Source organism: Netta rufina (assembly GCF_964035555.1).
Source record: "Netta rufina genome assembly, chromosome: 1".
Classification (NCBI taxonomy): Eukaryota; Metazoa; Chordata; class Aves; order Anseriformes; family Anatidae; genus Netta; species Netta rufina.
In genome coordinates, this window is record NC_140123.1 from 26212271 (window position 1) to 26229290 (window position 17020).

The 17020-nt window shown below is 36.3% G+C and overlaps 1 protein-coding gene across 7 annotated transcripts in view; it reads right to left on the minus strand.

Moving 5' to 3' along the window:
- POSTN (periostin) overlaps nt 1–4934 on the minus strand; it is a 35151-nt gene extending 30217 nt beyond the window's left edge. For all 7 annotated transcript variants that reach the window (XM_084289441.1, XM_084289439.1, XM_084289443.1 and 4 more), the window contains exons 1-2: nt 4800–4934; nt 3228–3326 (exon numbers count right to left, since the gene is read on the minus strand). In XM_084289441.1, coding sequence (XP_084145567.1) covers nt 3228–3326; nt 4800–4921 — 221 coding nt within the window. In that variant the 5' untranslated portion in view covers nt 4922–4934. The remainder of the gene's footprint in view (nt 1–3227; nt 3327–4799) is intronic.
- Nucleotides 4935–17020: the final 12086 nt, after the last annotated feature.

Consider the following 17020-nt stretch of genomic DNA (forward strand, 5'->3'; position numbering starts at 1 on the left):
ACAGGAAATGTAAATGTAAAAAAATTTCTTAAATAAACATTTTATAGATCATATATACATTCATGAATGGCTTGTTAACATAGAGATATCAGAGATATTGACTTGAGAAGAGCCATTGTCCTTTGGATTACTGTTCTTACTAAAGTAACACCTTTAGTCAAATCTCCATCTATGCTTTGAGAACATAATATAAAAATCCAATTAAGAGCTAAGACTAAATTATAACAGATGTTCTATTACAGCCACATACACACACACACAAAATAAAAAGCCCAGTTCTGCCTATGACTCTATTTAGTTTCATACACACTGTTTTCCCCTTCTAGCCTTCCTCTCTGAGTACTTACAATGGTAGGAGTGTTAAAAGAGGATGGAGATACTGTTTCTCAGTGTCTGCCATTGGTTGGCTGCAGAAGGTTTCCTGCTTATTGCCTTACGCTAGCTCTGTCAAATGTTTTTCAGTTTATGTTACTCTAAATTCTTGTCAGAGAATAGAACAGAGTCATCTGAGTCCAAACTGTCTATTTCTTCAAATTACTTTTCCTTACACGTTAAGCTATCTCTCACTACACAACTCATTTTACTTCTGGAGCTTAGTAAAGTAATGAGTTCCTTCTCAGATTTGTGCTGAGAGCAAACTTTTGCTCCTGGGAAGACACAACATCTTTCTAGGAATAAAACCACAGGAGTAAGTTGGTTTCCAAAGCTGACTTTGAGAATATCCAAATTTCAGTCTAAGTCATTTTCAGGAAATATCCTTCTTCCTAATGTGTCTGTAGTGGAATAGTATGTAATGCCAAACAAATCATTGGTATGGCAGACTTTTCTCAAAAGGTGAAATATTTTGGATGACTTGCAGCATGTCCACTGAGGAAGAAAGGAAGTCAGTATTATAATGCCACCTGGAGGAGAAGATTCTGATAAAGACTATAAACCTATGGGTACTGAAGGAACTGAAGGCAGAGATGGGGTAAATGACCACACAGAGTCTAGATTGACTGGAAATTGTTCATTGTTACAATTTTTAATTACCCAAACTTTCTGGATAATTTGTATGAAAAATTGATTCTACCCTGTAAGGAATATCTAAGAAAAACAAAGCTAAATTCAAAATAGGAGAGACTGGTCAGGATTCTAGACAATAAATCATATTTCAGAAGAAATTCTGAGGATTTAAAATAAGCAGATTGCTTCTCTTCAAAGGAAATTTGTTATGATTTGTGCTACTACCACTCTAGCTTAATGCTGTTACTTTCTTTCATATCCTTAAGGAAATAAGTAATTAGCAATCCAATAAAGTTTACAATAGCAGAAAACTTAGGGTGATAGCTTGTTCCATGAAAATCATACTTTCTTTAGTTCAGGTAGGGCCATGGTATCATACTTCATGTCTAGACTTCAAAGCTGTGTCACTACTTGCCTTGAAAGGCAAGACTGTGGTGGAATTTATGCCTCATTGTATTGTAAATGAAACTAAATTCCATTAATCCATGTTACACTGGCAGAGAAATAAACACATTTTCTCAGAAAGACAATGGGAGAAAACTTCCTCCTCCAACATCTTTCTTCAGTCTTTTCCCTAAGGGTCCTTTCCAATACTGTGTTATGACCTGCAGTGTCTTTTGGGAATCTCAAAAATGCAAAGCCTCTGACACCCAACAGGAGTACTAGAAATCACAGTATAAGTCTATTTCAGGTCTCTGCCTGACTACTGTCTACAAATTCATGTCTGATTTGAACAGTGAAAAAATCATTAGTGGAGGTATTTCACCCACATGGACAATCATGCAGTTGTAATCAGTTTTACATTAAAACGTATAGGGATCATGCTTAAGAAGAACTGTGAATAAGATTATTTTATAAAGGGAGCCATCTTTGGCTTATGTGATCAATACTGCTAATCATTATTTTTCTTCCATATTAACCTCCTTTAAGGAATCCTTTGGCCTGGAAACAAAGAATCTTTCTTTCACTTTTCATTAACATCTGAAACAGTGATTGAGGTTATTTAGGTACGTTTTAAACACCTATCTTACTTTTAAAGGAGTTATGTTCCTCATGCATGTAATATGCACCTTGTATCAATGTAACTTAATATCTATTTCTTAGGGCACATAATCTCTGAGTGACTATTAAAATTGTGTACTTGAACATTACACAGATATGTGGAAGATTTTTTATGGGCTTTCAATATGAGACTCCTGATATCACACAGTTGCAAATGAAGCCTAGACTCCCTGTTCTCTTGAGCTGTTCTGAAAATGTCATCCCAGACCTATCTGGACCCTGTAAGAGAATAATGGCAAAGCAGAAACAATAACTTCCTTTGACAACTGCTGGGAAAGTTATCCAAGTAATTGCGTAACATCAAGAGAAAATGTGGTACACTGGAAAAACATTAGTTTAATGCATTGGGTAAACAGTGTCAGTTCCTGTTAAATTAACTAAATTTTAAACATGACAAATGGGGCAGACCAAGTTCTGGATTGGAGTTTTTGTGTGTGTTCTTACCCTGAAACCATTCTGTGGTAGATGCAGAGGTAGTGACCAATACTACTGACTTTTTTTTCCACATGAAAAGGCAATGGCTTGCATTATCAGAAAAACTAAAAAATGAAATTTATATACAGATTCCAAAAGAATGTCAAACTCACCCAGACTTATTTTGTGTCCTCAAGTATATATATATACGCATATATATATATATATATATATACACGCATATATATATATACGCATATATATATATATACATGTATATATATATTTTTTTCCTTTGTGGAAAGATGTGGTCTAACCACTCAACTCTGCTGGATAGTGTTGCGTTCTTTCCACAACTGGCTTCTTAGATCCCCCTGCATTTTTTGGTAGGACACTTAACCTCTCCTCATGTTTAAAAGAGAGATACAAAAACTTAACTCAAATAACTATTCCTTAAACTAATGATTTGAAGCCCACTCAATTTAAAAAGTACTACATACCATGCTGTCATTTTCATGCCTTTTGTGACTATTTTTGGCAGCAATCATTGAATCAGTTACTCGAGTGGTTTTAGAGGTGGTTTTAGGGAAAGGGATGCTGTAACACTGTAAAATTATGAAGTTCATTATTCCTGCCTCTGCTTCTGAAACAAGTATTTTGTTTCAAAATTTTCACTGAGAAAATAAGAACTTTCTAATAGTACACTATCCCATTTCAATAAATGTTTAGAAACAGCAGATACTTACGCTTTCTTTCCACAGATGGCTCCCTGGTACCAGTTTCTGCAGGTGCTGAAGTATTTCTTTTTGGTTCCCATAACTTGCTGAAGGGCACAGACATTGGGGCTATGGGTGGGAGTGAGAAACATTTTAAAAAGGAATTTTTGTTCATCTTTGGGAAAGCGTTATATAAAATAGCAGCAAACACAGTTCCTACTCAGCAAGAGTAAGAAACCAACATCTGGGTTCAGTTGTCAGGGCAGGTGTGCATTGAAGCAACTACAGTGCAAGCTCCTGGGACTACCCAGCTGTGTTCCTTGGCAAGCCCACTCTCCTGGTAGGGACAGATGATCCCCATCTGCTCTGTCCTGACCCTCTGCCTCAATATGCCTTACATTTCTTCCTTCCTCCTGGGAAGTGAATTAATTACAAGCCACTAGGAACTGAGCTGTGAATACCACCAAGCTCTTTTTATTAAAGTTTTTTTTTTTCTTGCACACATCTGTGCAGCTGAAGGTCATGGGGAGATGGTGAAGAGAAGTGACTGGTTCTTTATGTAAAAGGGAACCCTGTCTTCTGTAAATCAATCAGCTATTTTGATTACAAACCTTTTGGAGCACCGCAAGCACCTAAGTAAACATTCTGGGAATTACTGGGGACCAAAGGGTAATTGGCATGTAAATAAAAGGAGTCACAGATTTCAAACAGAGAAAACTTTTTCTTAGCATGGTAGTGTAGAGGAATTTCTTAAGAGCAAATTCCATGGAGCAAAGGTGTTTTGTCACTAATTCATATACTTTTACAGTACAGAAGTTCATCAGTTCAAAAGTTAGAACACATGCTTTACAACAATGGGAAGCCAGACAACTCTTTCTATTCAAAACACACACACACACACACAGAGGGAGAGAGAGAGATAGAGAGAGTTCAATAAGAAGGACAGGATGGTGAACAATTCTTTTCACAGAAAGTTTTTTTACTTAAAAGACTGAAAGAAAATACGTTTAGACACATGCGTTTCCCTGACACCAGCTGTTCAAATTAGTTCCATGTCTCTGAGCAGACTGGCTTGTAAGCATTGTCTTCTGGACACCCTGCTGAGCAGCTTGCTGCATTACTCTAGCAGGAGCAGAAGTTTTACAAAGGACTCCTAGTGTATTTTCCCGTGTCAGAAAGTAGAGCTCATGATTTTCATTAGGATAGAATTAAGAGAGTAAATGTTGTGGAATAGGTATCAATTCTATCCAAATATTTTAAAATGTATATTAAACACACCCCATATCCCATTATATTAATTATGAACTGCAATTGACTTAAATGATTCTAAAATGTATGTGTCTTATTCATCAGCAAGCAGGGATTTTATTTTTTACAGGTTTTAAGAAGTTTAACATTAATTTGACTCCTTTTGAAACTCCCCAAGAAACTTTTAATTCAGGAGCAGTTCTTATAAAATTAATTCAGAAAGAAAGTTATTCTTGAATGATAGTAAGAATTCATAGTGAAAGAAAAAACACATTTAATATAATGTGAGAAGAAAGGAGAGAATAACTGTTAAGAAACCCACATTTAAAATGCAAATGAACACAATGCACTTACCCTTGGTCGCGTGCCCTTATTCGACTATGAGTTAAAATCTTGTCATAGTGAGCAGATGCAGATGCTTGTTCAAAAGAAGTCAAGAAAATAGTAGAAAAGGTGAGTAAGAAAAAGATCTTCATCTTTAGTCCTCTGTTGCTTCTGACAAGTCTAGAAGAGAGAACTGGCAAAGGGTCTGGAGAGCTGACAATTTATATACATGCTGGAAGGTGGTGGGAGGGAACTACAGGATCAACCTGAAACTTTGTACCACCCTCCTTAGAGCAGCTGCTTTGGCTGCCAGCTTCAGTAATCTAAATTAATACCATACATTAGCCGCATAAACTGTTCTTTTTTTATCCCTGATTGACTAATTTCTTCCTCATTACAGAAGGCTTAGCATTTTATTCTGCTGACACAACAGCAGAAAAAGTTTGGGAAGTTTAGACTTTGACTTATGATTTGGTATTTTTAGCACTGAAGCATCCAGAAGTCAGGATCATTATGTGTGGCTTTGTTCAAACCCAGAGGAAGTTTCTTGCCATAAGAACTGCATTGCTTTCCTTTGTTTTCCATGTCCTCATAGTTATCAACTCTGAGTTGTTTAACTAGTGAAGTTGGTGAAAGTTCCAAACAATAATCTACTGTCAATAATCTGGAACAGCTTTTATTGTCTTCAGGAAAAGAAGACCATATTAACATACATTCTGATTATGAAGCAGTTGCACTATTAGTTTAAATATGTATTTTAATTCTAATAGTAACACGTACTATTGCATAATGCTTTTATTTAGAGCTTTATATAGTCATACAAAAATCACCAAGTAACTGGAAATTTTAATATGTACCTACTTATACCCATTAGTTAGTTGCTGGGAGCCTCTCATGAAGCAAGTAGAAAATATAATTCTGATCTGCGAATGTGGGAACTGAGGCAGAAAAGTGAAGTGACAGTCTTAATGCTCCAGGGACAGTCGGTGTTTGAACTGCAATCCAGGAGTCTGAAATGTTCAAGTCAAGGAAAAAATCTGCCATTCGCATAAAAGTTTTCACATATGAATACAATTTCAAGGTATACTCTGTAGATCATTTCAGATCTTTGTGAAAATATATTGGTTTTCAAGACAGTACTTAGCTGTAGCTTATTCCTCCATATCAGGGAGAGTGGTTATGTGAATATGGGAATGGATGTGGAAAAGGATGCTCTATTGGGCCGACACACCTGGGACCAATCTCTCATTACAGAACAGAGAAAAATGGGACAACAAGCAGTGGCCAGAGGGCTATTTCCTATGTGCCATTATAGGTGAGGATTATAACTAGGCATAGGTATATAGGCATTTAATGATTAAGGGCATATCTTACATAACCATGGTACTTCATGGTTTCTAAGGTTAAGGACATGGACATTTGATTAAAGGCTAGAAATTTTTTTTTTTTTTTTTTCTTTTTTTTGTACTGCAGCCTGTATCTTCCTACGTACAAATGACTCAAGATAGCTGATGGCTGTGTGTGAATTCAGGAAAACTCCATGCCTGAAATCATCACCTTCAGATAGCTCATGGAGGTGAACTATATGACATAGCATTAGAAGTTGTAGGAGAATGTCACTGCTGTGCTCCTTCTATTCATCTCAAAGCTTTTTACCTCTTTCTGGTCTTTGCAGAAAAATATTGCAAGAAATATCACCACTTAAATACCTAGCTATGGCATTTAGAGATGCTAATTAGTCTCAGTTGATTACCCTTTGCAGTTCTCATTCTACAAATGAAAAAAAAAAATAGAAGATATACTGAAGTTACCATTAAAGTACCTTGATAAACTTGAGAAAGTCACAGCATTGCCCCAGAAGCCTGTATTTTCAGGAGTGTCACCCTCTTGAGACTCCAACCTCTCAGCATAGCTCTTGTCCTCCTCTTCCACATTTAACTATGTAGCACCAAAAAATGAGTAAAACTTAATGCTGCTACACACACTGAGCTCCTGTCGTTTACAAAGCTATGCACTGCAATTAAGGAACAAGGAACATGAACAGGGCAAGTATTTCCATATTTTTCCAGCTTTCTGATTGGTGAATCAGTTTCATATCACAGCGAACCCCATATTTATTGCATAATGTAGTTATCTCACTGAGAGTTGGAGTGAGTACTGAGAGAAGACTTTAATTCTTACACTGGTTGTTTTTATTAATAGTATCTTCTCTGTCACTGATTGTTTTTGATTATGATAGGAACTAAGCATAACAGCAACAAATAATAATCCTAAAACCATTCAGGTTTCTACTTCCATATAAGCAATGAACATTAATGTTAAAAAGCTAGTCTTTCCACTTCAGAGGTATATAAAATAAATAAATAAATAAAAATCTGAACTATTGCTATGTGTTAAACTTAGTATCAGATATGGTGGCAGAGGTATAGGACAGCACAGAAAATGGTGTTAAATATGCAAATTGTTAATATGCAAATATTAAATAATCAGATTAAAGAATTTATATTAAACCTTGTAGAAAACTTAGTGACTACATTCTCATTCTATTTAATGATGCAAATGTTACTAAAAATGAATAAGTACTGACATAAATTTCAAGGAAATAAAATAGCATGAAGAAAAATAATGATCATAAGTGACTTTCTGAAAAATCTCTAAAATATTGAATAACTTGCATTGGTGAGTGGTATTAAAAACGCAGAGGCCAGAATAGACAAAGCTCATCTCTGTCTATTTTGAAAATCTTCAAATGATGGAAACTGCACCCACTTATCATTTAAAAACTTATGGAAGAAAAAAAGCATCAAGAAGAAAAAAACAGACCAACTACATGAATGTTATTTATGTTTCCGTTATCCTGGATATAAAAACAAATAATGAAGCCAGGCCCCTTATTTATTTATTTACTTTGCCTGTGACATAATAGCTTGCTGAATTACATACCAGAGTTACCATTTTCAAATTTTCATGCTAACAGACTGTTCAGGTTTACCCACAGTTTTTTCACCTGTGATCATTAATATTTAATGTTAGTCTTTACTTAGTAAGGTGGCTATCCCACTAAGTTTTCTCTTCCTTTGGCTAAATGCTTTGTACAATATAATACTTACTAAGAGATGTGGTGTTGAAAATCTAACTAAAAATGTAGAAAATATAAATTGCATAAAACACAGAATTATATCTAACAATTACTGTAGTAATAGAAAATGTTGTCATCTGCAGCAGAAGAAACCTATCCAAAGAAATAAATAGGACAAGTATGGAACAAGTATTGATTTTTATCTTCCACAAACTATATACATGTGCAGTATCAGAAAGAAAAGTTCTGCTATTTTCTGAATATTGTTACTTGTATTTCTCTAGAGACCTCTAGTGGAGAGAACTCTGTAAATGTTGTTCCCTCAAAGCTGCAGTGTTTACACTAAGAATTTATTTTATGGAGAAGCAGTGTTGCACTGTTCCTAAAGACGCTTACTTTCTTTATGTCACAAGAATCTTTGCTTTCGAATACTTACGAGTTTGAAGAAGCCTTTACAATGTAAAAGCTTGAAGTGACAAGAACATGTTTTTTAATCACTTGTCACTAGTTCTACTGATGACATGCAAAAATTTAGCAAATGAGAATGGTGGCAGAGTAAGTTTTTCTAATACTCTTCCCCCAATTAAAAACTGCCGACATTGCAGATCATTTACAGTGTATGTGACATTATACATATTCTGCTCCTCTATTTTATAGATACTTGATGCGTTTAGTTTTTGGTGTGTGTGTGTGCTCAGCAAAAAGAGCAAATGGATAAGAAAGTTTTAAGATGAAAAGAAAGGAATGCTTTATCTTGCAGTTTGAATCCCAAGGTTTCCTTGTAAACTTCAATTCAGCAAATCTGGGAGGTCTGACATTAAGTTCACATAGAGAACCACTCGTGAAAAGCAGAATCAGTTTAATTCAGTAAGAATTTATACCTTCTAGTGATTTAGACCAGACAATTAAAAAACAAGCAAACAAAAATTAAAATGTACAGAGAACAATAAGTGTGGCTACCAAAACAAACTACCAAAGAGAGATCCCAAGTGTAGTAAAGAGCCCAACAATGCTGAAACCAAATGCATTTTCCACAGTTTTATACTAGCCAGGGTTGTAAAATATCAAATGGTGATAAGAGGCCTTGATATTCACATGGATCCACAGAAAAGCTATTAAGAAAATTAATAATAGTAATAAATAAATAACCTTAACGGAAATGTTGTAAATAATAAAATTGACCTTGGTTTGACTGAAGGTAAGAGCCAATATGGTAAGTGTTTTTGCAAGTGGATGGATTATCCCCAAAACGTTTACTACGGGATTTCTGTCATGTGTGGCAAAGGTTTGCTGCTGTCAGCTCTTTCCTTTTCATACCTGTTTGAGTGAATATGAATCAATATCCAACTACAACAACAAATGAAAAAAAAAAAAAGAAAAAAAAGAAAAAAGAAAAAAAGAGAGAGACTTAAAAGAGAAAATAAACCTTATTAAAGTAAGTGGGAAAGATTTGATGGTGGGTCCTGTACAAAAGATGATGATGTGTACATGGGTTGATTGCTATAGTCAGGCTTGCAGGAAAATTAAAATAGTCCTCCACTGTCACCAGTGTTTATATGCTAATAAACCTCCACATGCGCGTGTGTCAATCTGCTTGAGGGTAGGAAAGCTCTGCAGGACGATCTGTATAGGCTGCACCAATGGGCTGAGGTCAACTGCTTGAAGTTCAACAAGGCCAAGTGCCGGGTCCTCCACCTGGGGTGCAATAACCCCAAGCAGAGCTACAGGCTGGGAGATGAGTGGTTGGAGAGCTGCAAGGCAGAGAAGGACCTGGGAGTGATGGTGGATAGTCAGCTGAATATGAGCCAGCAGTGTGCTCAGGTGGTCAAGAAGGCCAACAGCATCCTGGCTTGCATAAGAAACAGTGTGACCAGCAGGGCTAGGAAGGTGATCGTCCCCCTGTACTCGGCTCTGGTGAGGCCGCACCTTGAGTATTGGGCCCCTCGCTACAAGAAGGACATGGAGGTGCTCGAGCGGGTGCAGAGAAGGGCGACGAAGCTGGTGAGGGGCCTGGAGAACAAGTCCTACGAGGAGCGGCTGAGGGAGCTGGGCTTGTTCAGCCTGGAGAAGAGGAGGCTCAGGGGTGACCTTATTGCTCTTTACAGATACCTTAAAGGAGGCTGTAGTGAGGTGGGGGTTGGTCTGTTCTCCCACGTGCCTGGTGACAGGACGAGGGGGAATGGGCTAAAGTTGCGCCAGGGGAGTTTTAGGTTGGATGTTAGGAAGAACTTCTTTACCGAAAGGGTTGTTAGGCATTCGAACAGGCTGCCCAGGGAAGTGGTGGAGTCACCATCCCTGGAAGTCTTTAAAAGACGTTTAGATGTAGAGCTTAGGGATATGGTTTAGTGGGGACTGTTAGCGTTAGGTCAGAGGTTGGACTCGATGATCTTGAGGTCTCTTCCAACCTAGAAATTCTGTGATTCTGTGATTCTGTGATTACCTGCTTTTTTTCAGTCACATCTGGGTTTTACTTTAGAAAGGTGTCCTAAATAATTTCTGAAACATCATAACATCACTGATTGTGTGATCATGATGTGATCACTTTTCAAACTAGGATTGATCTCAAAGTCAAAGCTAGTCACTTCAGCTCCTCAGTGAAGAGAGAGAAATTCAGGTTTTAGATGAGTAAGACCTCTCTTTTAAACGCCTCTCTCCTAACCTCCTCTGCTAAGCAGGGCAGGTTACGGAACTAATTTGCACCATACGTCTAACATTTAAACAGCCCAGTATCGTGTGAGAAGAATCCCTCTCTTTGCGTCTTCTCTTGGATGGTTTCTTTTTAGGGGACAGATACTTAAACTAGTTTGAGTAAGATTACTTTTGCTGTCATTCTGCCTAAATTTTCACTTTTATTGCTATTAAAGTGCTATTAATCATAGTGATACTACACCTGCAGGAGCTAATTAATTTTCCTACTAGTATTGGGTTTATTTATTCAAATGCTTTTAGACTCGTCTCATAAATCTCATTAAATTTCTCATTGCCCACGCTATACAATTTGAATCTTCTAATATTTCCCCATTACCCAACTCCTCTGATCATTATGTTGATTTTGTCTGAACTTAGCCTCTCTTGTCCAAATCTCTCACCCAACAGGATGTAAAAATGTGAAAGCAAATCTCAATGTGACTGCAGGATAGTTCAAAAGCAGGCAGTAGTAATTCTTGATACTCTCTTCTCTCATCCTGTACTGCAAGACTTAGACTAAGGATTCTGATTCTAAAAACTTTTATTTATTTTTTTAATTATATTTCATTTATCACTCCTCTGCAAATGGCTTTTCTCTCCCCCCTCCCTTCACCCCTTCTACTGTTTTGTATTCATACTTAATGCTTTTTTCTATATATTACTCTGTCCTCAAGAGCTTAAGTGACAGAGCTTAAGCGTGGTCTTCAGCAAATAAATTTTGTGTTATTCTTCCCCATGACATCCTCCAATGTCTGCATAACATAGCATGTGTATGTATATGGGAATTAAATCACAGAAAGCATTGCTGGATGGAAAAAAAAACACAAAGATGGCTGTAAGCTATATGAATTTGTGAGGGAAGGGAAGGAAAAAGGAAGACACAAAACTATTGTGACCAGAGCTTGAGATACCGGTACCTTGGCTCCTGCAATATGTAAGGAAACATCCATTTCTACAAGTTTTTGGAAGCTAGGTCTAGACATTAGGCAAGATAACAGAAGTTCCAGAATCAATCTGATCCTTTAGAAAGTGTTATTTTATATTTTGATGTTATATTTTGATGGAATAAGAGATATTTCTAAATTTTAAGTTAACATGGTAAATATTAAAGTTTTTGCTTATTACATAATTATTCTAATTTGAATGCATAGTGAATTAATCTTAAATCCAAGAATCCAATGTTACTAGATGCAATTCTAAACCAAGTCATAGAGTATCTAATTACTTTTTTTCTTTTTCCATTTTTTTTTCCCCTGCACTGCTTGTGGGGAGGAGGTAGAAGAGGGTGGATGAGAATGAAGGTGTTTTCATTTTGCTTTTCACTGCTCTAGCTTGTTAATAATAGATAATAAATTACATTAATCTCCCTATGCTGAGTATGTTTTGCCTGTGATGATAATTGTTGAGTGTCCCTGTCCTTATCTCAGCCCTTGAGCCATTCCCATCGTATTTTCTCCCACTTTCTCTTTGGGGGGGGGGGGGGGGGGGGATTGAAAGAGCATCTGTGGTGGAGTTCAGATGCCTAGCTGGGTAAAAGTACCACAATACCTTACAAGCCGTTCATAGTGTGGACTGAGCCTTGTTAGGTATTTTGGGAAATTAAACTTCTAAACAGGAAAATATTCATCTTTCTCTGTGTAAAAATGACACCAGAGATCCCAATGCATATTTATTTTTATTATTTATTTATTTATTTTAATTACCGATGAAGTTGTGTGCATAGTGTGTGGGCCATTGCAAAAGATTCTGCAAAGAGTTATGTGATCAGCTAAGGACTGGTATTGTGTAACACTCTCTGGCATATTTCAAGTACCCAACCATATCTTGTTTGGTTGAAGATCAAGATCACGCAATGTTCTTGATTCTCCATTCTTTATATGAGGTCACTCCTATATATTCTATTCTATTTCTATATTAACTTTTCCAGACCTGGAACCTGATCACTCAGGGTGGCTGCTATACTATCGCATTGTCTGCCACAACCATGAACCCAAGACATGAATACGCAGGAAACGTTAGAAAAGTGCTGCCCTTTTAAGTAGGAGAAATCCTTGACTGGATTTCTGGGCTGATGCTCCACAGTGTCTGGTAGAGCCCTTGTCCTGGCAGGGCTCCTGGGGCTTTCCCTGCAACTTTTGGGACTGTCTGGCTCTAGACTGATAATAAACTGTGTTGTATTTTTGGCTATTGTGTGGATTCTTGCCAGCCACAAACTCTGGAACTTTAGTCCTGTGTACGTGTAGCAATATTTTATAAAAAATTACAGTTCAGTATGACTCATCAGGTCTTCTTCCTCAAACTTTATGTGCATGTTCAGCTGAGCTACTCTGAAAAATACAATAAGCCAACTCCTCAGGAAATGGCAATGTTGATTCCTCATCCAACAGCAGGTGATGCTCTTGCCATAGGCAAACAGTTCTGTTCTTCCTCAGAAAATGAGCACATAATCTGATAGCACAGTTTGAGATAAGGCCCACAATATTAGCAAGTTCTTGTGCTTACATAGCACATGGCAAGTGTCAGCACAACACTGAGATAAGAGCTGAGTGAACCAATCAATAGAAGTCAAAAAGTGATTCAGGCAGCAATGGAATCTAGTACATACATGTAGCCCCAAGGAAGCAACAAAAGCCTGCATCAGAGATGCTTGTACTCTCTCCTGCTAATATTTCAAGGTGTCCCTGGTAGTAGATGGTATGTCAGTTAACCACATTGTTTCCGGAATGTCTGTTCTTTACCATTTAAAGGAAAAAAACAAACAACAACAACAACAACAAACAAACAAACAAACAACAACAGCAAACACCCACTAGTCAGTCAGAACCATCCAGTTAATTCAGTTAATTTATTTTTTTAACACATCTCCTTGCTAATAAATATATATATAACTATATATATATCGTCAAAATTGAAATGATAGCAAATTGACAGTAATATGCATTCTAAATCCCCAATTAAATGCTTATCTAGTCTGCTGGAAAGCTTTCGTTGGTTTCAAAGGTCGCCTAATCCACTCTAGTGCATGTAAAATTACCAGGCTTCTAGTTAACCAAAAGGCCATTTACTGTAGTGATTGCATTGGCAGGAACACTGAAGACAGATTCCCAGGATACATATTACAAAAATGGTAGATGCACTATTCATTTGAATTTTTTGTTGGGTGCTGTCAAAATAAAATTCTAAATTTCTTGTTACTATAGATTGTACAACCATAATTGCTGTGAGTTCTTCCTGATAGAGCCTGGTATGAACTAAAATATGTAACTTCTAGGGCATGAATCAAAACCATAAGAAAGATATTGGAATTAATGTGAGGGGAGAGAATGTGGTCACTGAAAAAAGTTCTGCATAAGAAAAACATGAAAAAATGGATATAACTGGTGTTTATGCAGACTTAAACTTTTCATGTTTGGCCTTTGATCACATCAATATGATGAGTAATAAAAGAAACAGTATTGTTTTGCACTGAGTACATGTATAATGTAGAGAGACTTAGGTGTGGCTCCAAATGAAATAAATATTTCCAGCTTTTAAAAGGTAGTGATGTTAAACACAGAAATAAGTGAAATTCTAGAAGATGTGAAAATACAGATTGCCATAATTGAGGTGGAGTGAAAATTGAAAACTTAACTTCCTCAAGTTGAGCTGGTTGTAGTGAAATGTATAGAAGGGGAATGCATTTTACATTAAAAGGCAAGTTTGTTAATGATTTTTTCCTTAGGTTTCATGTACTTGTCATAACAAAATAAATGTCAAGCAAAGGATGCAGCTGTGTACATTGAATATGGGAAAAGAAAAGTGGTCTAGGCATCTGGATGCATTTTTTGAGAATTATCTGACAGATTTGTAAAGATTTGTATTGATATTGTTGGCAAGATTCAAATGTACTTCCAATTCAGATTATTCTTTACATTGGAAGTAATGTAGCTTTCACCAAGTGAGCATCAGATTGATCACTGATAATGCAGTGATAAATACTGAAAAATAGATTATATTTGAATGCAGAACATATCATTCTCAAACAAATCAATGAAGCAATATAATTCTATTTACAACGTGGAAAATTGTTTATAAAGCTTATAAAGTTTGAAAAATTACTGGATATCCAGAGCTTCCATTGAAGCTGTTCATGAAGGGACTGTGGATTAACACTGTGACCAGTGTGAAGTATCAGGCATCTCTAACTGCCTGACACTCAAGTTTCTGTTCTCTGTCCGGAGCTGAAATTAAATTCATGGAACATGACAAGATACCGATTTCCTTCCTTATCTTCCTTTTCCATCCTTTTACATTCCTGCCTAGCCTGTTAGGGTTCTATAATTTCCAGAGTCAAGAAAATTGTCTGGTGTCATTTCCCTAACACCAGCTATAGTATGTGGCATGGATTTTAGGGTTTTCTCTGTACATGGTTAGGCTAATGTACTGTAAGTGTAAAATAAACAAGCAGTATGGGTTCTGAAACAGGGTTTCTTCCTATAAAGATTAACTCCAAAAAGCAGTTAGTTTTTCAAAGCCTTGAAGAAGATTATGATTTATAATATTTACTAGGAAACAAGCTAGTTTTCCAGGAATGGCAGAAAAAACTTAGGTTTTTAACTTTTAAAAAACATCAGTTCACTCAAGAAAACCCACAAATGGTCCTGATAATAGTACGAACTCAGTGCAGAGGCATTGTCTCATACTAGTTCACTGGTTTTACATTTGTGTGCAAAACAAAGCACAATCAAAAAGACAGCAAAAATTGATTTCCAGTCTCTCTCTGCAGTTTCTGGATGCAATGTGATAAGTTGAATTAAAATATAAATACTTTTCTGGCAAAATTCATGAAACTGTCTTCCCCATGAATATCTTAAAATACACATATTGTCTCCTGAAAAACTAAGTCAGCATGAAAATATGAGTAGTGTCCCCTTTCTGAAACAGATCATAGAAACCAACTTCAAGGATACCACACTTCTGTCTTTAAAGAAGATAGTTTTGCTCTTGGTAGATGAATGCGTGCTTCAGAATTAGTTTTCAATTCAACAAGTCCTGTCAGCATGTTTATTGGATTTTAGATGTTTCAGAGCACGCACAGTCACAGTTGATCTTTACTTTCTGTCCACATACAGTTCACCATTCACACATCAATTTTGTTTTCAGTCCTTCCTAAAACACGTGACTTTTAACTTAAGGTGATCTCTTCCATAGCTTTTACTCTGTTCAGTTTAAAGATCATGACTTTTAAGGTTACACAAACAAACCTATGCAGAATATAATATGACAAATCAGTAGATTTAATGCTGAGAGGTTACAGAAAACTGATTTTCTCATTGACTTGTGGAAAGGGTTGTGGAAAAAAAATAAGTACATCAGTATTGTATTTTGGAGGGAAAATGGAATCTTTATGTATAATGTCAGGAACACAATTATTATTTCAGTGGTTCAGTGGGTTACCATAGCAATACAACTCAGTGGCTTTTGATATACTTTATTTAGCTTAACCACTGGGGGAGGGGTTATTGTATTCAGAACAAAGCTTAATCAAAATGACAGAATCATTTTTTCACCCCAACTAGACTGAACAATCCATAGCTTCACCAAATATACTTAGTGTTTATTTACAGATCTGTCTTTTGAAATAATAATTTTTTGTACTACTTAATGCATCAATATATTGTGAAAGACCCATAGTAGATTTCTCAGGTGGTCATTTTTCATGTTACAAGAACAATTCTGTGACTGTGTGTGTTTCCCACCTGTTGTGTCGTGTCTGCAGAACACTAAAAGCTACAGTTACATGACAGATAAGTGATGTCTGTTAACATTGACACTGGTTTAAAATGGTGTCCTCATGAAAGGCAGGTGCAAAAAGTAAACTCAAAGTCTGCCTGATGCATCTTTAAGCAACACAACTTACTTATTTTGTAGACAGTATTCAGTGCAAGCAAACATTTGTATATCGGATAATCCCTTGCTGCAGAAAAGGTGAATTAATAATAATTAAATTATAATATTTGTTTTTAGTAGTAAAAGCGACAGGACGAAGCAAGCATCCACATCCACAGAAGATCAGATGTGTGCCTAATTAAAAAACAGATTCTCAAGAGTGCATAAAAAGATGTCTAAAAGAACTGTGCTGTTATGTTGATGAACAAAATCATTCTTTGAGACTTCTGGCTCTGAAAAAGAAAGATTATAATTTCTTATGTCACCTAAATAATAAAGTAGAAGCACAAACACTGTACTGTATTTCTTGGATACAAGAGAGATCTTCTGTATTGCTAAGGGAGATGCATTTTTTGCAGGTATGTGAGGGACAGTTTTTCCTTTTCAGTCATACATAAAAGTTTATACCAGATTGTTTGAGTGAGTGGGTAAACTTACATATTTTGCAGTACAGACTATGCCACTGTAGTGCTAAAAAATATGCTACAGATGGTACAAATCTGGCTGATCGTTAAATATATTTAAACTCTGCTGAATATGCTGAATTTTAATGAAA